At 52.9% G+C, this 22,569-nt stretch overlaps 1 protein-coding gene across 15 annotated transcripts in view; it reads right to left on the reverse strand.

The window, feature by feature from the left end:
* Positions 1 to 22,569, reverse strand: part of ATP2B2 (ATPase plasma membrane Ca2+ transporting 2) — a 387,749-nt gene that overhangs the window by 62,734 nt on the left and 302,446 nt on the right. For all 15 annotated transcript variants that reach the window (XM_045051952.1, XM_023250012.2, XM_023250013.2 and 12 more), the window contains 4 exons: positions 21,642 to 21,839; positions 15,218 to 15,475; positions 14,090 to 14,215; positions 1,185 to 1,310 (listed from right to left, as the gene is read on the reverse strand). In XM_045051952.1, the coding sequence (XP_044907887.1) occupies positions 1,185 to 1,310; positions 14,090 to 14,215; positions 15,218 to 15,475; positions 21,642 to 21,839 (708 nt within the window). The remainder of the gene's footprint in view (positions 1 to 1,184; positions 1,311 to 14,089; positions 14,216 to 15,217; positions 15,476 to 21,641; positions 21,840 to 22,569) is intronic.

Consider the following 22,569-nt stretch of genomic DNA (forward strand, 5'->3'; position numbering starts at 1 on the left):
CCCATATCTGCCCCACCATCTGCACCCTGGGGCCAGAGCTGGCCACAGCTTCTACGTCACTGTGTGAACACTGTCCTGACACCCTCTGGGGCTCTTGACAAGGACTGTGTCCTCAGCTTCAACCTCAGCTGTCTCCTGAGACAGGTTCTCTCCCACCTCTGGATTTCTCAGATCACAGCTTAGCTCCACTGTTCATGTTGCTGGGGCTGCCATAATCTTAGGGAGACCCTTCTAGAAAATATAAGGTATTACCCTTAGGAACAAGCAACCTTTGGTTGTGACCCAGGCTCTGGGCCTGGTCAGCCAAGGAGAGCTGGAGGTAGCAGGCCTGTCCCTAAAACTCAAGGAGAGCATTCTTATCTTCTTCCCCTGGACCCCAGATGGTGTGGGTGTTGTGGACCCTCCTCTGGAGCTTGGGGAAGGAGATAGGACAAAAGACTGAAGATGTGAGAGGGTTCTGTCCCTGAGACTGACTTTAGGTGTTGGGTAAGGAGCTGGCTGCGCAAGGGCCAGAGGCCTGGGCCTTTGGATTTGGGCCTGGGCTTCTAGGGTCTTCCGTGCATCCCTCCCTCTGCTCTGAGAGGCACTTGTAGCCAGGCTACCGGCTCGCTGCACCGAGGGGGAGCCCAGGGAGTAGGAATCTTGTTTCCAAAGTGGCAGAGGAGCTAGAACCCAGGCAAGGTGCCAGCTCTGGGGGGATAGGGGAGGAAACCATGAGTTTGGCCACATTCCCCAGAATCTCTTCTGCCCACATCTGGGCTGAGTCAGTGCTGGGTGGGTTTGCAGCCCTGCTCTGTGGAGTTGAGACTAGTGGCAGGAGTGAGCGCAGGTGGGGCTTTCGACTCTGTATCAGGCCTGATGATGGGACCAGGTCACACTCAAGGCTGGAGACTCAACAAAGTGCTCAGTGCCCTGGGCCTGGCCTGACGGGAGGGTACTCCATGACATGACCAGACAGACAGAGACTGGGACAAGACCCTGGAGATGGAACAGACAGAACCCTCCTGGCCCAAGCAGGGCCTCAAGGATGCAGGAGACAGCTGTTGGCACAGGGCATGGACATAAAAGTCACTCAATAACTATTTTGTTGAGTGAATGAATAAACGACAAAAAAAAAAAAAAAAAAAAAAAAAAAAAGTGACCTGAAGAGCTCCTCTCCTGGTCTGTGAGGGGGTTGCGCTTACCTTTCTTGTCTTTCTTTTCTTCCTCCTCACCGCCAGCCCCCAGCAGGGTAAAGATGATGCCAGTCTGAGAATTCACACCCACTGCGGTCACTACCATCCGTCCAGAGCCCTCCATCACGTGGGTCCCTGGGGAGGGGGATGAAAGCCAAGTTACCGTTGCATGGGCCCAAGCCCCCTCCCCAGAGGAGTGGAAGGAACTGGGTCCCAGAAACTCCTGGCTCTGTCTGCCAAGGTCCTGGGGTACCACCCATTATTAGGGTTCAAACTATGCCCTTGGGACAGAGCTATCACGGGCCTGGGACTCAAACCCTGCTACGTCTACCACCTACTACCTTCTCTTAGAGAGCCACCTCCCCACTCTGTCCTAGACAGGACTAGACAGGACTGCTTAAAATGGGGTCCACTCCCTCCCAAAGATCTGGGAAAGAACTCAGGGCTCTGTGAACTTGCGTGAGAAGACAATGACATCTTGGTGTTCACAACCGTCTAACTGAAAGTTAGCATTTTCACCATGACACAGGCTACCGACCCCAGGAGTGTCAGTTGCCCGCAACGCCGTTACATGTATTACAAATATGACAGGTTCTTTGTCATGCGACTTTATAGCTGTTGCAGTCATTCACTCATCCTGATTTTACAAGTAAGGCAGCTATCAGACTGACGGCTGGTTCTTGTCATTAGTGTGCTGACAAAGAAGCACAAAGAAGCACATTACTCTATCACACACATTTTTTATTATTTTAATTATTTCAATATCATCGGCTTCCTTTGTGATCCAATGTATTTTATTTTATGCATTTTAAAGCTTTATTCCGACTAGGGGTGGCATCTCTGAGGACACCAGACTTCCCCAGGCTCCTCGGTGAAAGAAAGGTTAAGAACCCCTTTTGTAGAATTTTAGGATTTCCAAACTGGGCTTTAAAATTTTTTTTTTAAAGTTTCTTTGTTTATTTTTGAGAGAGGGGGGCAGAGAGAGAGAGAGGAAGAGAGAGCGTCCCCAAAAGGCTCCGCGCTCTCAGGGCAGAGCCTGATGCAGGGCTTGATTTCACGAACCGTGAGATCCTGACTTGAGCCGAAATCAAGAGTCAGACACTTAACCGACTGAGCCACCCAGGCGCCCCTCAAACTGGTTTAAAGGCCCTGGAATTCTTTTGAGGGGCAGGAGGGCTGGCTGTGGGGGGTGAGGGAGGCCTCTTGTCAGAGTGGCTCCACTTTTATTCATCTTTGGGCTTTCTGTGTCAGTTGCACTTTGCACAGGCCCCTCCACCGTGCAGGATCAGAGGGCAGCCTGTCCAAGGTTCATTCGGGGGACTCTGTACCAGAGTGAGGATTAAACGCAAAGGTAAATCTGCTGAAAAGTGTGCTGTATACATACAATGGAGTATTATTTGGCCTTAAAAGGGAAGGAAATTCTGGTACAGGCATGAGCCTTGAGGACATTATGCTCAGTGAAATACACCAGTCACAGAAGGACGTCTATGGTGGATTCCAGTACAGCAGCTCCATAGAGCACTCAAATTCACAGAGACAGAGACAGTGGAATTGTGGTTGCCAGGGGCCAGAGTGGGGAATTTATGGTGGGGGTGGTGTTCCCATTCAACGGCTCTAGAGGTTCAGTTTTGCAATATGAAGAGGTCTGGAGATGGATGGTGGTAATGGGTGCACAACAGTGTGAATGGATGTAATGCCACTGACCTGTATACTTGAGAGGGGTTAAAATGGTAAATTTCACATCATGTGTATTTTGCCATGATAGAAAAATTGCAGGAAAAAAACCAAACAAACCCACTGAAGCTGGCTGTGACCTCACTGGGGAAACAAGGGGAGTCCAGGGAGGGTGGCTGGGACCCAGCCTGGGGAGGGGATGGCCACTACGGCAGCCTGGGTTCCGACAGAGGAGATACAGCGAAGCCAGCCCTCTATCCTCAGGCTGGTGCTGGGGACACATCACTGTGTCCCAGGAGCTTTCACAGACAGACAGGTCACTCACAGAAAGAGTTAACCTGCATGGCCTGTGTGGGGTCACATGCAGAAGGCTCCAGGGAACACGTGAGGAGGCACCTTCCGTCCTGCCAGTGGTCCCTCTATTTAGTAAAGAACCTAGGTAAGTGAAGTTTGGACTTTGGGCACCTTTATTTTTTTTAAATATAAATCCTTACTGCCCAGGGTAGAAATCTCTCTTCAATGCAGCATGTATTTCTTTCTCCGACAGAGAGGTGAGCATCCCAGCCTGGCTGGAGCATTTCAGGCCATCCACAGGCCACACAGTAAGAACCAGACAGGGGCTGAGCCCAATGGCCACAGACACCGACCCGGATGCTAAAAGGCCCTGATGAGTTGCTTCTTGAACTCAGTTCTGCGTTTTAGAGTTTTTCCTTCTTTTTCTTCCAGACTGCTGGCCACTTCTCCCTGTTTTCGGGGTGACTTGTCTCTAGCAGCTTTCTGTTTTCCGGTTTGCTTTAGACCTGAAGGTTAGGTCAGCAAACTCAAGAAACATCTACCTTACAACATTTTCCTCAAGAAAGGAATCTATTTTCACCTTTCAAAAGGTTTCACCCACTCCTTCTTTTCTGTTCTAGGACCTGAGCGATATCCTGAGATTGTGTGTGTGCATGTGCTGGTGTGCATGTGTGTGCACCCATGTGTATACAGGCGTATGTGTGTGCATGTGTGTATATGTGTGTTCTAGCCTCTGGCCCTCTAAGATCTCATGATCTCAAAGTGCTTTACAGGCAGACAGATGGACACTCTCCAGTGAGTTTCTTCATGGTGGGTAAAGGTCAGTCTGTCTGACCGTGCATGGGTAAACCAAGGCACGAAGGCTCCCAGAAGGGGCATGCCGCCCGGTGAGCTGTAGCAGAACCCACATGGTCAGCTGGCTCCTTGTTCATTCTAAGGACAGAAGGACAGCACTCTTTCAACTCTGGGCAGGGCACAGTGGGGACCACAGGGTGAGCTCAGACACTGACTAGAGGCCAAGCAGCCCAGGCCGACTCTAGAGCCCATCTACTTGCCCAAGAGGCACTAACTGGGAACACCAGGGCCCACTGACAGGACCCTGGTAATTACAGTAACTTGCTGACAAGATTTCTTGCGTACTGGCTCAGCTTGTGTGGGGTGGGCGGGGGACAGTTCGACAGCAGCAATATTAGACAGATAAGGAGCCTGGGGCCTGGAGAGGTCATGTGGGGGTGGGGTCACCAGATCCTTCAAGGTGAGGAGCACAGTGCACTGATTCAAAGCACAGATGGCAGGGGCAGTGGCCAGTGCTGACCTCTGTAGGACACCTACCGTGGGCCGGGCATCGAGTCAAACCTTTCACACACCATTATCTAATTAGAGTTCACACCGGCCCTCAGTTTACAGAGGAGGAAACTGAGGCTAAGGGAGAAGCGGCTTGCCCAGAGTCACTGGCTGGTGGGGGCAGAGCCGGGATTTGAACTCTCCCCTCTCTCTTGAGCCTATCCTCTCTGTCACCTACCAGCGCCCACCCCAGGAAGCCAGGCCCTCATACCCTGGTCTCAAATGTATTCTGAGGAAATTTCTCTGCCTCGTTGGTAATGAGGATGCCGCTCCCCACCTCCCCAGCCCTAAGCAGGATGGAAAAACACATAGGGGGCCAATTTCCACCCAAGATAATCAGACCCCAAATCACCTTCTAATCTAATCACTCCCATCATAGTAGGGAGCTGGTAGCTGTGCCTCAGGAGGTAGGGAGGAGGGAGGAGGGAGGAGGAAGCCAAGGGGGCACCACACAGGACACGGGATATGGGGACACGGGGTGAAGGCGCAGCACATGCCTGCTCAGCCTCAGATGAGCCTCAGGGTGGGCCTCCAGGCCCCAGCATTAGACGGGCCAAGAGAGCTGGGGGCATCAGCCGCCCCTGCCCTGGTCCTCCCTCCCCCTGTGCCCCAGCGGTCCCCCCCGCCACGGCTCTAACCACTGTCTCCCAGCCCAGACACCCCTGACATCATCTCCAAAATCCAAACACCACTCAGCAGGCTTTGGATGAGACCCCAGCCTGCTCCAGACCCTTGACCTCCGATTCTGCCCTGTGGCCTCTGCCCTGCGAGCGGGCAGCTGACTGGAAATTTGTGTTCAGCCTCCCACCTTTGCTCACCCAGTTACCACCCCCCAAGTGGCATTCTCCCTCCTCTGGTCCAAAACCTCCTCCTCTTGGCTTGGGACAAATGCCCCTCTTAGGTGGCCTTCCCTGATCCCCACAAGGGGACTTTTTCTCTCTCCTCTGGATTGCCCCACCCCTGCAGTTTCCCCTGGGGATGTTTCCAGGCCTGGCTCCCCCATAGGCTGTGAGCTACTTGCTGTAAGTTCGGACTGTGAGTCTCCTCTTAGCAGAGCCCAGCTCATAGCTGGAAACTCCAGCCCCTTTTTACTGCTGCCTCCTCGCTTTGCATTTTCTGTGGTGGGTACATGTTACATTTATGGAAAATCTCCACACCCTTCACACACTGTCCTTATGGTTTTGCAAAGGGTCAGATTTATCCCTGCCTAGCACTCATCCCCACGCCTCACTGGGCCGTCCCTCTCCCCTCCCAGGGGCTGGCTGCACCCTCCTACTAGAGGAGGAGTTGAATGGACCAGGTTACCCCCTTCAGCTATCATACCCCAGCCCCAGATTACCCCACAAAGGGCAATGTTTAACCCCAAGGGCCGCAGCTGTGGTGGAGCCACGGGCATATGGGTCAAGGTTGACCAAATCTTCCACAGGAAAACGGCAGGGTCTCTGGGGAGAGGCGGAGGTGAGAACCCTTCAGGTTTGGGGGTCCCAGCAGAGCCTTGCACCAGGACCTCACTGTCTGTGGTCCTCTGCCATCATCCTGCAGCCTCCACTTCCTGTAGGTCTCACAGAGCCCCTCAGAATACACAAACACGGGGGGTGGGTAAATTGAGAGAGCCCTGAGCTCAGGGGAGGGTGGGACCTGGGAACCGGTCTGGTGTCTACTTCTGATTTCCTGTGTGACCTGAGACCAGCCCTCTCCCCTCTGGGCCTCGGTCTGTCCTTTGTAAAATGGGTGGTCTATGTTAGGTCATCAGCTCCGAGTGATGAAGTCTGGGCACCCAGGGTCCCAGAGAGACAAGGGCCACTCCTGGGTGGCGTAGGGCAGCCTCCATTAAAAGGCTGTTATCTTGGGAGTTTGGATCTTGGTTTGGATGGGGCCAGTAGAGGCTCGTGCAGACAGACCGACCATGTGTGGCACTTTCTGCACACACCATGCTCATTTACTTGACGGACAGATGTGGTAGAACGCCGGCAGGGCCCAAAGGGAGGTCCCTGCCCTCCAGAAGCTCACAGTCCAGCTGGGGTGAGGGGAGCAGACAGGAACACAGATCAATGACGACGCAAGACAAGAGAGACCTAGGGCCCGGTGGGCTGGCGGGGGGCGGGGTCAGGCACAGCCCAGGCAAAGATGGAGAGGTGGGACAGCGCGATAGCCGCTCAGGGTCGTGAGAGGAGGAGCAAGAGAGAAGCTGGACGGTGTAATGGCCTCAGTGGAGAGAGGGCTGCAGAGCTGGGTCTCTGCTGGGTGTTCAAGGGGGGAGCCGCTGGAAGCATTTCCAGGGCAGGGAGGGAGACAATTAGTATTTAGTGAGCAGTCCCCTGTGCAAATACTGTCTGAGCTGCTTTTTCCACTTGGCTGTCATAATCACCCTGTGAGCGACCATCATCACCCCATTTCTACAGACAGGGAAGCAGCCCGGAGAGGTCATCCCCGCATCCAGCCTGGGGGGAGAGGGCCAGGGTGGACTGAGGGTGTCATGCCAGTTCTTTCCACCTCGCTGGGAAGGCCTGTAGTGAAGCCGGAGGCAGGAGAATGGAGGGGAAACTGTGTCAGCCACCCAGCGGCCGTCCGTCCACGACAGAAGGAGCTCAGGCCCAGGGAACGCTGGGTGTTCCACCAACCAGATGGCCTGTCCCGTCCCACCTGAACCTTTATCTCCTCCCCACACAGGCAGCAGAGGGTGGGCCAGAACCTTCCCAACTGCTGGCTCAAAGGCCATCTCTGCTTCAGACTGGCTCTGGGCAGCAGGAGATGGTCCCCACTGTGCCTCGTCCAGATGTCAGCTGTCTTGGGCCCGAAGTCTTATGTAATGGCAAGTGGGGTGCACTGAGCCTCTGGTGGCAGAGCTGGAGGGGCCTAGTTTTACAGAGTGGGGCTTCTGCGCCCAGAGAGGGCAAATGACTGACTGAGGTTGCATGGTGTACCTCATGGGTACACGAGGGCATGGTTACATGAGGTACATGGGTACATGGGGCACAGCTGGGGGCTCAAACCTAGGGCTCCTTGCTCTTCTGGCTCTGACTTCCCAGGCCTCTTTCTGGACGGGAGAGGAGAGAGGTCTTACCTCCTAAAAGGTCTCTTTCTGGGGGTAGAGATATGAAGAAAGGATAAAGGCCATTTCTGGCCTTTCTGGGAATTATCATCTGCCTCCAGGCACAGGCTCCGAGCAAAGCCAATGTGGTTCCCAGCCCAGGAGCAGTTCCTTCATCATTATTGTTATCAACGCAGTTAATAACAGTAATAACACATGCCTGCAGAGCACTAGACAGTTTGCAAAGCATTTCAGCGCCCACAAGACTGTCCTCCTCACAACAGCCCTGTGAGGTAGGTTTTGGTGCAAGTACAACCCCAAGCCCCTCCCCTCCCCATGGCCTCTCTGGCTCAGAGAGGTGGAGTGGTGGCCCAAGGTCACACAGCTGTGAGCGGTGGAGCCGGGACTTGAACCCGTGCTCTATCCACTACACCCCGCTGCCTCTCATGGAGAAGAGGCAGGGTAGTGTAATGGAGAGAGCGCGGGCCGAGCAGCAGACTGGGACTTCCTGCAGTCACGGTGTCGTCCTAGGCTCCCTGGAGGCGGCGGCAATGGCGGCAGGTCTGGCTCTCCGTGCCTGGCCTTCTGCTTGGCAGGCAGGGTGGGGCAGCAGGCCTGAGAAGGTCTGCCGATGTCCTGGGCAACTTCGTGCTGTTAACGCTCTGGCTCCAGGGGTGGTGGAGGTGGGTGGGGGGTCGTGCAGGGGGCTGAGCCAATGGGCCTGGCTGGAGCTGGGCCCTGCTGCTTTTGGGGACACCCCCCCTGCCCCGGCCCCCTGGCTCCTGCCCCTTTCCCGGCCACATAATGGCGCCTGGTCGCTGGTTTCCCAATGGAATTTACGATAAACATCTCAAACAGGCCTTGCTGCTGGGTCATAAAGTCACAGTGTCCTCAGAGGTGGGCTTGTGCATAGAGGCTACGGGAAGAGCTTGGGGCTAGGAGGCTGGAGGGCTGGGGTCTTGCTCTGGCCCTGCCTTCTGTGGCGCTTTACACTCTTGCTCTGGGCCTCAGTTTCCCCAGGCGTAAATCCAGACCAGACCACAGTTCTCTAGGGATCAGAGAATCTCCAGGAAGGCTGCCGAATCACAAGTCTGGGTATTTATTTCTCATTTATTTCGCTGCTTCCACAGGGCTCTCACAGGGATTCATGACCTGGGGGCATGAGAGACCACGGGGTTCCATGAACGGAAGCTGTTGTGTCAAAGGAGGCAGAAGGGGCTGGACATCTAGACGCCTCACAGGGCCTACACTGGGTCCCAGTCAGGAGGATGCGGTGGGGACCGTTGATGGACACGAATACGTACAGAATATTAGTTAACGGTATTACATCAATGTTGGGTTTCCTGAATTGCTAGCTGTGCTGTGGTTATGTGTGAGAATATCCTTTCCTTAGGAGAGACACATGAAGTGGGGCGCCTGTGTGGCTCAGTCGGTTGAGCGTCTGACTTCAGGTCAGGTCATGACCTCACAGTTCATGGGTTCGAGCCCCGCGTCGGGCTCTGTGCCGACAGCTCAGAGTCTGGAGCCTGCTTTGGATTCTGTGTCTCCCTCTCTCTCTGCCCCTCTCCTACTTGCACTCTGTCTCTCTCTGTCTCTCAAAAATAAATAAATGGTAAAAATTAAAAAAAGGAGATACACATAAAGTGTGAAGGGGCCAAAGGGCCATCACGACCACAAGACAGAATGAGCCTCCTGAGAACAAATGGGGCAAAAATGGTAACATCAGCTGAATCAGAAGAAAGGGCGTTCAGGTGTTCTTTGTACCAGTATTGCCACTTTCCTGAAAGTTGGAAATTATCTTAAAGTACAAAACTAAAAAAAAAACAAAACAAACAAACAAAAAAACGCCCAGGTCAGAGTTTGTACTCCAGGGCTCACCCATATGTTGCTTGATCACACACACAGGCTTTTAAAAAATGGGAATTTCTTGCCAACAGTTGAACACTGGGAGATTGTACACGAAAGCTGGATTTCTGGTTCCCCTTGTACAGAGGACGCTGCAGCCACACTGGGGCCAGGGTGCTTCTGCAGGCAGCAGCCAGAAGTAGTCATGCTCTTGGTGTGGCACCCACGCTCTCCCTGCCCGACCCCATGGAGGTGGGAGCTTGCGACCCGTAAGCATTCTACCGTGCCTGGCCTGAAGACACCTCAGTCACGGGCCTGTGTCTACCTGTCCATTTTGGGAGACAAGCTCCAGGCCGTTATTGGATTTTCTTTGTGCCTGAGCACTGGGGACATCTGAGTCTTTCTGAAGGCAGGTCTGTCCCCATTTGTCAGATGGAGAGGCTGAGGACCTGCGGGGCAGAGGTCATAGGTGGAGCTGACAGAGGTCTGGGACCTGGGTGTTCTGCCTCCAAATGCTGTCCTTGCTCCCCACCACACAGCACCTCACGCCTGTACCATTTGCAAAAGATAGTCCCGTCCATCCATGCGTGTGGTCCCCACAACAGCCCTGTGGGGTAGGCAGGGGGCAGGGGGGAGGGGAAGGGCCTTTGACCAACTCCCCCACTGCACAGAGCGGGTCTCCCAACATTGGGGCTCAGGGAGGTGGACAGACCTGTCCAGGGTCACAGGCTGGGCACGGCTGGGCCAAGTGACCCAGCAGCAGAGAGTTCCTTGCCTTCCTCTAGGTTGAACCACTGTGCCAGATGCCATGAGGGGGGTTTCTGAGCTACCATGAGGACCCTGCAGGTGCCCCCAGCCAGGTCCCTGTCTTCCCCAGGGGTCATTCAACTGGAAGGCCCAACAAGGCCTCCCGGCACAGGGAAGGTGTCCAAGGTGTCTGTCCATGCACAAAAACGAGCATCCAAATGGCAGTTCTCCAGAGTTCAGAACAATCGAGGAAAATCCCCTGGAGGAGGCAGGCTCATGCAGGCTGAAGGTGGGGAGGAGCTGGATGGGGCAGATCTCAGAGAGGAGGAAGGGGGAGATAGTCAAGATGAAAGAAGACTCGTGAGCTGGGGTCAACCCATTTTATAAGCAAGGAAATGGAGGTTCCAAAAGGTTAAGAAGCTTGTCCAGGGGCTCATAGCAAATGAGAGCAGTGGGGATTTGAACCCAGACATCTTTCACTCCCAAGCCCAGGCTCCATCTGAGGAATAGGGAAGGGAACCAACCTGTTACACATTTAACTCCTGTTCATCTGCTCAGGCTCCACCCCCTACATCACACACCAGAACATCCCTACTGTCTTCATGGATCAAGAGAAGTGGAGCGACATGGCCCAAGGCCACACAGTGAGTTCATTCCAAAGCCCAGATCTGGCTCAGTCCAGCCCCACCCAGCTTTTTCTACAAGAGCCCCAGCCTCTTTTCTCTCTCTGGCAGACAGTGCTTGAGCCCCCACGCCATGTGGACCCACGGATGGGCGGGGCATGACCTCCTGGTAGCCTCACGCTCAGGGCTTCTGGCTGCTGGACCTGTCTGGGAGAGAGGATCCACGAAGAAGGGCATCCCAATGGTGATGGTGTGTGTTTATCTGCATACGGCCAAGGATGGAAGGGGCCCATAAGAGTGACATCATTAGATCTCTTTGGGAGGCAGAACTGGAAGAATTTTACTCTTTACCTTATCTGAGATGGTTTGCACGGTGAGAGACTCGGTCAACATGACGGGGCTGTGCTCGAAAGGGCCAAGCACAGTGTGGGTGTCATGGGCTGAAATGTGTGTGAGTGCCATGCTGCATGGGGGTGACTGCCCACGGGCAGTGGTGGGCAGAGAAGGCTTCTTGGAGGGGGTGGAGCCTGAGCAGATGAACAGGAGTTAAATGTGTAACAAGGAAGGGAGAGGGCCATCTAAGAGTGGGGAGCCACTTCAGCAGGGGCAGGGCAGAGGGAACAAAGCAAGGTGCACCTGTAGCAGAGGTACAAGGTGAGGATGGGTGTGATGAATCTGTGACTCTCAGGCCTGGGAGGGCATTGAATGCAGTGCCCATTCGGTGCTTGGGTCCACTCCACAACACCCCCAACACCCCACAGCCTGTCCAGGCCTGCTTACACACAAACCGTGACCAGGAACTCACCAGCTGCCAGGCAGCCTCTTTTGTCCTAGAATGGTTTTGTTACAGAATTTCTCTTTCTGTAGACTGCTTTCTGTAGGGCTGCCTATACCCTCTTCTCACCCCCCCATTCCCCATGAGCCTGTGTGAATCATTCGGCCGTCCCAGCCCCATGCAGATATGTTTCAGAATGTCAGCACTACAGTTCACAGTCAAGCTCACCCTGCGCTCTGGCATTCTTGGTGGGTCCTGACTCTTGCTTTCTTTTTGCCATCCCCCTGCACTCATGCATGGTCTCTGCAAAGTTGACAGGCATACTTTCCATGCTGAAACAGGATAGAGCTCCAGAGAAGCCCAGAAACCTCCCACTGGATTACCAGCAACCCACCAAGCAGCACAAACCCACCGAAATCTCCTGGCCCCTAGCACATCCTGCTGTATCTTGCCCACAGGGGCATCTCAAGACACCTTGGCTGCTGTGTCGTGACATCTGGAGGCCCAGGGCCTACACTATTTACCTGGGCTTCCAGTTAGATGTATAGGTAAAGGCCCAAACAGTTGGTTCGACTTGGGCTGGCTAGCTGACTTCCCATCCCATCTCTGCCCTGTCTGTGTCTTTTCCAGAGTCTCCCTGCACCTGTGCCCATCTCCTTGGCTGGTCTGTGATGCACCAGAGTCAGTGATTCTGAGCATTTTATCTCCTTAGCCTCCTGTGATGTAACTACCCCTCCTCTCCCTTCTCCAAACTGTCTGGAACCTTCATCACCCATCCATTCAGGCCCAGTGCCTCCACTTGACTTCTGCTGATCCAGATGACCCACCAGGCCACTTCTCCCAAGGATGATTGCCTCTCTGTCAACCACTTTATCTCAGAGGTCAGAACCAGAGCCTCAGTGACATGAACCCTGATGTGGCCCTAAGTTCCAAGAAGGCGTTCAAGGCTTTATATGATCTCCTAGTCCCCAGAGCCTTTGCACTTCCTGTCCCTCTACCTGGAGTGTTATTTCTTCTCGTTGTGCGGGTTTCAGCTCACAAGAAACCTCCTCAGACAGGCCTTCCCTGACCAAAAAGATTCCTGTTCCCTTTCTCAGAGCCTCTATCTCATTACAGTGGTATAATGTCATCTGAATATTTGAAATTATCTTACATATTTGCTTGCTTGTTCCTTTATTGTCTGTTTCTTTTTACTAGATTTTAAGCTCCAGGAAGGTAGGGACCTTACTTGTCCCACCAACCACTGGCAAACTGGAGCTACCTAACAAACGTTGGTTACGTATGTTCTGGATAAATAAATGCCCCAGCTCCGATTCTCACTCCTTTCTCCCATCCTACCCTGCAGACCTGCTGATTGTCCTCTGTGTATTGCTAGGACATCCCATATTCCTTCAGACTTCTGTGTCTCTGCACACATTTGCCTCTGCTCTGAGGCCCTTCCTCTATAATTCTGCTTGGCAAGCTCCTACTCACCCTTTAAAACCCAGCTCAATTCCAATTTAAGTGGTTCTGTCCCTTTTCTGGCTTTCTCGCGTCTTCTCACTCCTCTACTGTGGAATGAGCTGTTTGCAGTCTACAGGCTGGAGGCCCTCATGGTCAGGAGGAGGCTCAGAATCATTGTGGGGGCCTGGCCCAGGGCAGCTTCTCAGAGGATGTTTCCCGAGCCGCGCTGAGCAATGAGACCCTTTGTGTGTCCCCTCGAAGGGACTGTCTCATGCAGCAGGTGCCTCACCTCTGCAAGGTCTCTCTACCTCCTCTCTTGCCCCCTGCAGCAGCCAGAATGAGATTTTACAAATGCAATGTGACTAGTTCACTGCTTAAAACTATTCCAGATGACCCTCGTCACACTTAGAACATTTCAAAACTAACTCTTCAAGAGCTGGCATCGAGGCCCTCCACCCTGTCCATTTTACTCAATTTCCTCCTGCGTCGGGACCTTTGCACTTGTTCCCTCGTATACGTTCCCCACAAATAGTCATAGGCCGGCTCTCTCTCATCGTTCACACCTCACCTCAAACATGGCCCCCCCCGCCCCCCGCAGCCACCTGCCTTCCATCGCTCTGCTTTATTTTCATCATAGACCCACCACCTTCTGGAGTTTTCACAATGTCTGGGGCTTCTCACTGCACCACAAGCTTCTCAGGGCAGGGGCCTTGTCAGCCTCATTCATTGCTGTATCCCCAGCACCCAGCCCAGTGCCTGGCACATGGTAGGTATTGAACATAACTGTCACCCGATCAATCCTTCCCTATCCCTGATAAGAACAGCCTCTGGTGTTTGACTTTTCAGAAGACTAAGTCACTAGAAAGTAAGTTCTATGAAGGCAGGGATTCTCTGTCGATTTTCTTTACTGCACTATCCTCAGGGCCTGGAGCAGTGCTAAGTGCACAGTAGGCTCAAAGTACGGTTGCTGGGAGGAAAGGGAGGGAGTTGTCATTTGGGGCTGAGCTGGCTGGAGATCTGAAGCCAAGGAACAAAGTCTTTGAGAACTTCCAGCCTCATGAAGGGGACACGGGTGCTCCCCACAGCATAGAGGCAGGAACTGGCAATGGGAGTGACCCACCGTTGGGCCACATCTCACCTGACAGCAGCATGGGGTCCTTGTCCACGGACTTGCGCACCTGGTCAGACTCTCCCGTCAGGGAGCTTTCGTCGATTTTGAGGTCATTGCCCTGGATGAAGAGGCCGTCAGCAGGGAGGAGGTCACCTGGTGGTAGGAAGGGCAATCGAGTTAGCAGGGTCTCAGGTGGCTGGAGGGTCTGGGAACATTCCTTTGAAGGTGTGTTCGCAAGGTCAAGTTCACCATTGGGGACCAGCTGCCTAGAGCTCCCAGGGTGTTGGAACCAAGATGGCACTCATCACAGGCCAATAGGCAGCTGAAGACTGGAGCCAAGGTGAATGGCGCAAGGCCTGGAGGGCTGAGGCTGGGCCCAAGAACAGTCCTAGCTCGAGTGGGCTTGTACTTCTGTTTATAAAGTGCTTCTCTTGGCCTGGTGTGGATTTGGGGCCCAGTTTTCTCAATGATTCATTCTCTGGTCTCAACTACAGTTTGGGAAATTCTTCTAGGAGGGACTAGTCTGTCTTGGCTAGGCTGAGGAGACCCTATGACAGGCCACTTTATCAGAGGAAACCAAGTCCCCTAAGGTGGAGTGAAGAGGGAACTCCAATCTCTTCCCCATTGTCTGCCTCTACTTACCCAGGACACATCTCACCTATACCCCCTTTGGCACTAGCCAGCCTGCCCACTCTCTCCACGGTAGTGTCACAGGCCCATCCATGTCCACTCCCTACAACACCCTCTCTAGCCCAACAACCATCCATCAACAGCTCAATTATAGATGGGAAAGGGATTTTGTCTCATAAACCCATTCTGAGTGTCAGTGGTCCTTGGAGCATTATGTTGAGAAGGCTTCTGTATCTAGGCTTTGAATTGTGATTGATTAGTAATGTCTGTTACAGGTGGAGGTTTTGAGAGTGGTAGCACATGTGCCATGTATTTGCCATTTCTGACTTTCAGGATTCTGGAATCCTACCTCCTCCAGGAAGCAGCCTTCTACCTCCCAAAGGGTCTCAGAAGACATCCTGCCTTGGGATTAGCTTTCAGGAACCAACCCCCTTCCCTGGGCCAGCCTCTTTGGGTCTGCCTGTCCTGTCCCGCCTCTGCCCAGACTCTAGCTCTAGCACCTGGCTCTGTGGCTGGGACACTTACCATATTTGACCTGGGCGATGTCCCCAACCACAATCTCGGCCACAGGGATCTGGACCACCTGGCCAGCCCGAACCACGGTGAACTTCTGCTCCTGCTCAATGCGGCTCTGCAGGCCCCGGAACTGCTTCTCTTTGCTCCAGTCATTGAAGGCCGTGACCAGGACCACACAGATGACAGAGAGGAGGATGGCCGCCCCCTCGATCCAGCCCGCCTCCGCCTCCCCTTCATCCTCTGCCCCTCCCTGGGCCGTCGCACATCCTGCAGAGGGCAGAAGGAAGCAGGCAGGGTGGGGTCAGCCAGGCAGGAGGGGCCTCACGGGCCTGGATTTAAATCCCAGCTCCCCAAGTAAAAAATGCTGATAACTGGATGAACACGATCCAATTTGTCCAACGTGTCTGGGTGGTGAGCCCTTCAGTTTTCTGTGTTGGTTCTAGGAGTGGGATTTGGACAATCGACTCCATCTCTTTGAACCTCAGTTTTCAGATCTGTAAAAAGGGATGGATATTCTTTATCTGGGGGACCTATTGTGAGGGTTGAACTTCAGTGAGGTAAGGTCCATGGTGGCTCCAGCACAGACCCAGCACAGAGGACAGGCCTGATTCACGAAGAAAGAGAAAAAGTGAGGATGTAACAGGACGAAGGTGGTCAGTATTGATCAGGGTCTGGAGGGCAGTTTGGCTGATGTGCTTTCTTTCCATTCTTCCAGCAACTGTGAGGCAGGCCTGCAGACAGCAGGCTGGGGGGCAGGGACCACGATGCTGGGCCTGACCTCCAACGAGCTGGTTCTAATTCTGCCACTGCCCCTGCGTGATCCTGGGTAACTCACTGTCCTCTCTGTGCTGCAGTGTCCTCCTCTGCAAAACTGGAGTCACGGAGACCTCCTTCCAGGTTCCAGGAGAGGAAGGTGAAAGCCCCACCTAGAGCTTAGCACACCCACCTAGGTGCAAACCCACCTAGAGCTTTGCATCTCTGGTTGGACTTGATGCCACCCTTTAGGCTGTAGGCTGCTCATCTGTCCTACAGTGACCGTGCATCCCATACACTCTTGCACTGTTGAACATCCCAGTCTGGTTCCCCAAACTGCTTGAGGCCTGCCAGGCCCACCATGTGAACAGAAGAAGAAAAAAGCAGGCCTATCTGATACAAAAGCCTCAGGCCCTGCCCATGCAGTACTAGGTCCTAGGGTCTTTCCAAGCCCCTCCATGCACCCTGCCTCCTGTGTCCCCCAAAGGACCCAGAGAGGGAGAGTTACCTCCATTTACAGATGAGGAAACTAAGGCTCAGAGAGGTGAGGGAACAGCCAAGGTAGGTGTGACAGCCAGGACTAGCCCAGCCCCTTTTCTCCACCAGGAGGTGGTGAATAGCCCTTTCTATGGAAAGTGACCCGAGTAGCATCAGACTATCCATCCCCGGAAAACTCAGGGAGCTTCCCTTTCGTGGTGGCAGGGCAGGGTACTGGACCATTCACAAGTGACTTGTGCCAAGCACTCACTTTAGTTCTCAAGCTGACCAAGAGAAGTGGTTCAGAGAGGGCTGGCAACTCACCTGGGGTCATACAGCAGATCTGGAGTTTGAATCCAGGCCTGGAATCTGGATCTGGTCTGCCTACTGTCCCTGAGCCCAGTGGCCTCCCCTGCCATGTGCTGGCCTCACGTTGCCAAAGACCCTTGGCTAACTGTCTGGAAGTCCACTTCAGCCCCAAGGAAGAGAGAACAGTTTTGAGAGATCCCAGCAGGAGCTTCTGGGAAGCCAGAGGGTCAGAAGCAACATGACCAGAAGGCCAAGTGGTACCAGGGAATGTTTTCCAGCCCTGGAGGGGTGGAGGTCCAGGCTAGCTGGTGGGCCTAGCTTGGGACGGTAAAGAATCATGTGACCCAGCAGTATGTATCACTCCTGGTGAAATTCCACAGCTTTCACCAAACAAGTCACACTCTGCAGACTAGTAAACAACCGCATCACTGCACAAGGTCCTCGATGTCACTCTTTTTTTCTTTTGAAATTTCAGACTTTTGCAATAATCTTAAACTGGTTAACTGGACCAGCCTTTAGTGCTGATGATAATCATAATCATGCTAATGTAACTGCCATCGGGCCAGCCTTGAGCTTGAATCCCAGCTGTGATTCAGGCACTGCTGGGTGCCTATGACCGGGCTACTTAACCACTGTGCCTCAGTTTTCTCATTTGCAAAATGGGGGTGGTGACAGACACTCCCTCGAAGGTGGCTGAGAGGACAGAGGGAGAGCGTTTACGTAAAGCACTCACCCTCCTGAGCACACAGCCAACAAAGAGTGAAAGCTGCTGTTTTTTGTCATTCGGTGTGCAGAGTGCCTAAATGCATTCAAGTTCACAGCCAGCCTTGGATGGAGCCTGGGGCCCCAAGCTATGGAGGCGTCCAGCTGGAGTTCAGCTGCGATGACCGGGGGAGGCAAACAAGGGCACCCCTCCACCATCATGAATGACACCAGAAGCCCCAAAGCCTGGGAAACACAGGTGAACCTTTCTAAACAGAAACCCAATCCATGGAAATGTGCTCTTTTGGGCTTCAGAGGAGTGACTTGAGATACAGAGCCCCAGTTCTTTGCTTTATGGGACTTTTATTACTCTCTGCCTCTGCTACATGCTTCGTAAATGGGAAGACTATTCTTTCCCTGTTGTGTATTTCATCGGTGTTCCCCCCACCCCCCCATTTACAGATGACAGCAGTCACTGCAGCATTTAGGACACTCAGAGATAGCCCAGGACCATGGAAAGCCTTTGGGGTCTGGAATTGTAAAGACTGACTTTGAATCCAGGCTCTGCTGTGTGACCTTGCGTAAGTGACTTGGTCTGTCTGAGTCTCAGTTTGGACAGCTGTAATGTGGGATGACTTTGTGACCCCAGGGCCTAGTAAGGGCCTGGCATCTGTTGGGTACAAGATAAATGGTCTCCTTTGCATGAGCTACTCTCCCTGGACTGGCTTCTGGAAGCCAAGGGGGTGGTAGCTGAGCAGGGTTCACACTCTGTTCCCTTGACTCCCAACCCTGCCTGTTGCCTTTGCTGGTTCTATACCAAGAAGCCCTTTGGGTCCTTGAGGGCACTCTGCTGGCCAAAGCCCATTTGTTTTTCCTTCCTTCTGAGAACTGTCTGATGGTCACTCTGTGCCTTGAGTGGGCCAGAGTGGGGCTGTGGATTGCTGGGTTAGGCCTTCAGCTACCAGGAACTGCTGGACCCTGGGAACAACTCCTGCTGCCCCAGATGCAATCAGGGAAAAGAGATGGGGAAATGGAAAGAAGGGGGGCACTGGGCAGACCCTGCTGAGGTCTCCTCTGGGGCCCCTTGGGCTGGGGCAGGAACAGGTTCTGAGCAGCCCGCAGGTGCTCTCCCTGGACCTGGGGCTTTGTAAGGTTCGGCTTTTGTCTGTGTGACCTCAGAGAACTTCTTGGCCTCTCTGGGCCTACTCTTCTTGTCCATCAGTAAAATGGGAAAGTGACTTTCTTTTTTTTTTTAATTTTTTTTTTATTTTTTTTTTCAACATTTATTATTTATTTTTGGGACAGAGAGAGACAGAGCGTGAACGGGGGAGGGGCAGAGAGAGAGGGAGACACAGAATCGGAAGCAGGCTCCAGGCTCTGAGCCATCAGCCCAGAGCCCGACGCGGGGCTCGAACTCACGGACCGCGAGATCGTGACCTAGCTGAAGTCGGACGCTTAACCGACTGCGCCACCCAGGCGCCCCGGGAAAGTGACTTTCTAGAAGGTTACCAGGGTCCGGCATCAAATATGGGCCCTCGAAACTAGAAGAGACACAAACGTTTTCTAAACACCTACTATGTGCCTGTCACTCTGCTGGCACTCTGACACTAGGGGAGCTGCCATGAACAGGGAGTTGGGAACACTGGTGTGCCAATCCCAGCTCTGTCATGAACATGCTGTGTGACCTCCCCCAAGTATCTGGAGGACTCTGAGCCAAGGAAGCAAACAGGAAAGTATGGTGGGTGCCACAAGTCTCTACGGTTTGTAAACCCATCACCAGCATCATTCTGTACACGACTGATGAAGCTTGAGTCTGACTTGGCAGGGCGGTGGGCCTGGCAACATGGAAGGTCCAGAACTCAGAGCTCAGGCCAGAGCCTGGGCATTGGGGAGAACGTATAGCCACAGAGTGCAGGAACTTCACTCTCTGGTGCTGGGATATGTGCAGTGGCTGCCCTCATCCACCCAGGCCTGGCCTGAGCTAGTGTCTCAGCTAGAGGTAGGGAGGGGCAGTGGAAAGAACTAGAAGACTTGATTGAAAGTCGAGCCTTACTGCCTAACAAGCTGTGTGACCTTGGGTAGGTTCTTCCCCTCTCTGGGCCTTGGTTTCCATGTCTCTAGAAGGGAAGAGATGGCAGCCCTCTGTTTGGAGGGCTGTGTGTGGGAAGGCTCCTCCTGGCATGCACTTGGAGCTAATCCGTTCTCTCACGGGAGCCCCCTCTACCATCTGCCCTCTGACTTCTCTATCTTGCACTAAACTGGGTCACAGGAAGCCATTTACCTGGGGGGCATTGACTCAGTCCTGTCCCTTCCTGAGGAAATGCAGCTGAGTGATAGAGCGTGGGCTCGGAAGCCAGAACGTCTGGGTCTGAGTCATGCTTCTGCTGCTTCCTAGAGTGTGACCTAGCGAGTCATTTACTATCTCAGGGCCTCGGCTCCCGGATGATAACAGCACCTACCCACAGGGTTCTTGTGAAGATCAAATGAACTTCTACTGTAAATTCTCCCAACTAGTGCCGGCTACACAAATAGTTAGAAGAATGATCATTATTATTATGGTTGTGTGTTGCACCTTTAGCTGAGTTCAAGGCTTATTCAAGTAGCCATGTGTAGCCTTCTACATTTTCTGTGAAACTCCTGCGAAGATTGTTGCCCAATATGCATCTCTTATAAGGCCTTATGTGAAAGTTCATCCCAGAATTCACTGTCAGGGGACACGCTACCAACCGAAGAAACTGTTTTCCCGCCTTGTTGATAGCCTGAGCTAAGAAAGTCATCCTAATTCCCTTTCTGCCTTGGCATCCAGGAAGCTTAAAGTCAAATTTAAATCTCAGTCATGGCAGGAAATATGGTTGGTTTATTTGCTTCCATTCCTTTCCTGTCTGTCTTTTCTGTTCAGCTTCATCTTGTGAGATGTACCCTTCTTGTGTCTTTAAACCCTTTCTGGGAAGAGTCACACAGGATAAAAAGCAACTTAGTAATATTATGCATAAAATTGAGGTAGTTGGCCTAAGAGACTCGGTCATTAGACTTGGGCAACTAATAGACTTGGGCAGCTCTGGCTTTGGATGGGGTGAGGGGACAGATGTTCAAGGAATTTCAGAGACCACCTCCTCATCTGGGAAATGAGGCCCATAATGGTTATTTCTTATAAGCTATTCACTTTTTATTTCCTCACTTGAAGCGATGAACATAGTAGGATTATCTGTTGATGTAGCACATTCACTAGGAAAATGTCGAATCATAAATAATAACAAGTGTTTATAACATCCTACTAATGAAAAATCAGATTGTAAAAATCTAACAAAACGATATATCTTACGTGATCCCATAGTATGTGTCTATCTATCTATCTATCTATCTATCTATCTATCTATAACGTGACATAGGTTTGAAAGACTGTGTCATCATAAAGGAAAGAGTCATTGAGTTGATAAAGCACTAGCTGTTAGCAGGTGCTCTCTTTCTGGAATGAAAAGATGAGGGAAAGTTGAAGTTCTCCATTAGGAGTCCTAAGTTCTGAATTTCCCTACAAGAGTAGGTCTGCTCCACAACCCTCCCTGGATGAGCGGGTGGTGCTTCCTCTGTCGAAGGATGCAGTGTCCCCAGTCAGAACTCAGGGACAGATTTTGGGAGGCCCTCTCAAGACCAGGACTCCACACATGGGAAAACATGTTCGGCATCAGCCTCACAAGTGTGTGTGTGATAGTGAACCAACTCCGGGATAGGAACGTGAAAGAGGAGGAATAGCGTGGATACTGAGTCTCACGCACGCATGAAGGATGAGACCTAAGAGGGAAACTGGGAGGAGGAAGCCTGGGGCTGTCACACCCATGGTGGTAGCAGGTCCAGCACCCACTCGTTGACCTTGAGTGAGTTAATGCCCATCTCTGTTCCTTGTTTTCCTCATCTTTAAAATGCACCTAATCATGGCCCTTACCTCATGGGGATTTAGGAAGATGACATCTGAGCTCAGAGCTCGGCACACTGTAAGTGCTCAATAAATGCTCACTGTAGTTCCTTCCACTGTTGGTGCAATCCTTGCATCTTGCACATGGGAAAACTGGGGACCGGGGGCTGTGGGTGGGGCCCTGTCCCCTGGGCCTCAATTTCCTCACCTGGAGGAGCCGTGGCTGAGTCCCAGGTACCCGCAGGTGCACATTTGGTGCAGGGTGGGGCGCTGGGGTCTTACCTTCATTGTTCTCTCCAGGCGGGTGGTAAAAGGACAGCCCCAGGGAGATGATGGCCGCGATTTCCAGGATGATCAGCGTCACATCTTGCAGTGCCTCCCACACCAGCTGCAGGAAGGTTTTTGGCTTCTTTGGAGGTATAAAGTTTTGCCCAAAAATCTGCTTTCTCTTTTCCAGATCTGGAGCGGTGCCCGGCAAACCTGTGGACAGAATGCAGGAAGGTTGGCCTGGGAGGCCTGGGAAAGACACTCAGCTTCCCGGGAATTGTCCTGAATGGGGCTGGCCCCATGGGGAAGCACAGAGCGAGGGTGGGAGTGGGGTGGTGGAAACAAAGCAGAAAACTTGCAGGCACCAGCCAGGCACCCAGCACTCGCGCCAGGCCCAGAGCGGGCTCCTGTGAAATGCCAGAGACACCATGAAGTGGGGTGAAGAGTGGTCCCCCACAAAATGATATGTCCCATCCTAATCCATGGAAACTATGAAGGTGACCTTATTTGGAAATAAGGAAAACGGTCTCTGCTGATATAGTTAAGGATCTTGGCCTAAACCCAGTGTTAAGTGTCCTCATATGTGACAGAGGGAGAAGACACAGACCCAGAGGGCACAGGCCATGCGAAGATGGAGGCAGAGATGGCAGGATGCAGCCACCAGCCAAGGAACGTCGCAGCCATGAAGACGCCCAAAGAAGCAAGGATGGGAATGTCCCCTAGAGCCTTTGGAGGCCGCATGGCCCTGCCGACACCTGATTTCCAGACTTCCGGTCTCCATAACTGTGAGAGAATAAATTGCTCTTGCCCAAAGCCACCCAGTCTGTAGCCATTTGTTATGGGGGCGACAGAAAGCATATACACACCACCAGGCCCACCCCCCACCACACCCGTGTTCCTGCTTTGCATTTCCTCCCGATCTCTTCATCGAGCACACACTTGG

This window comes from Felis catus, chromosome A2 (assembly GCF_018350175.1).
Source record: "Felis catus isolate Fca126 chromosome A2, F.catus_Fca126_mat1.0, whole genome shotgun sequence".
In the NCBI taxonomy this organism is placed as follows: domain Eukaryota; kingdom Metazoa; phylum Chordata; class Mammalia; order Carnivora; family Felidae; genus Felis; species Felis catus.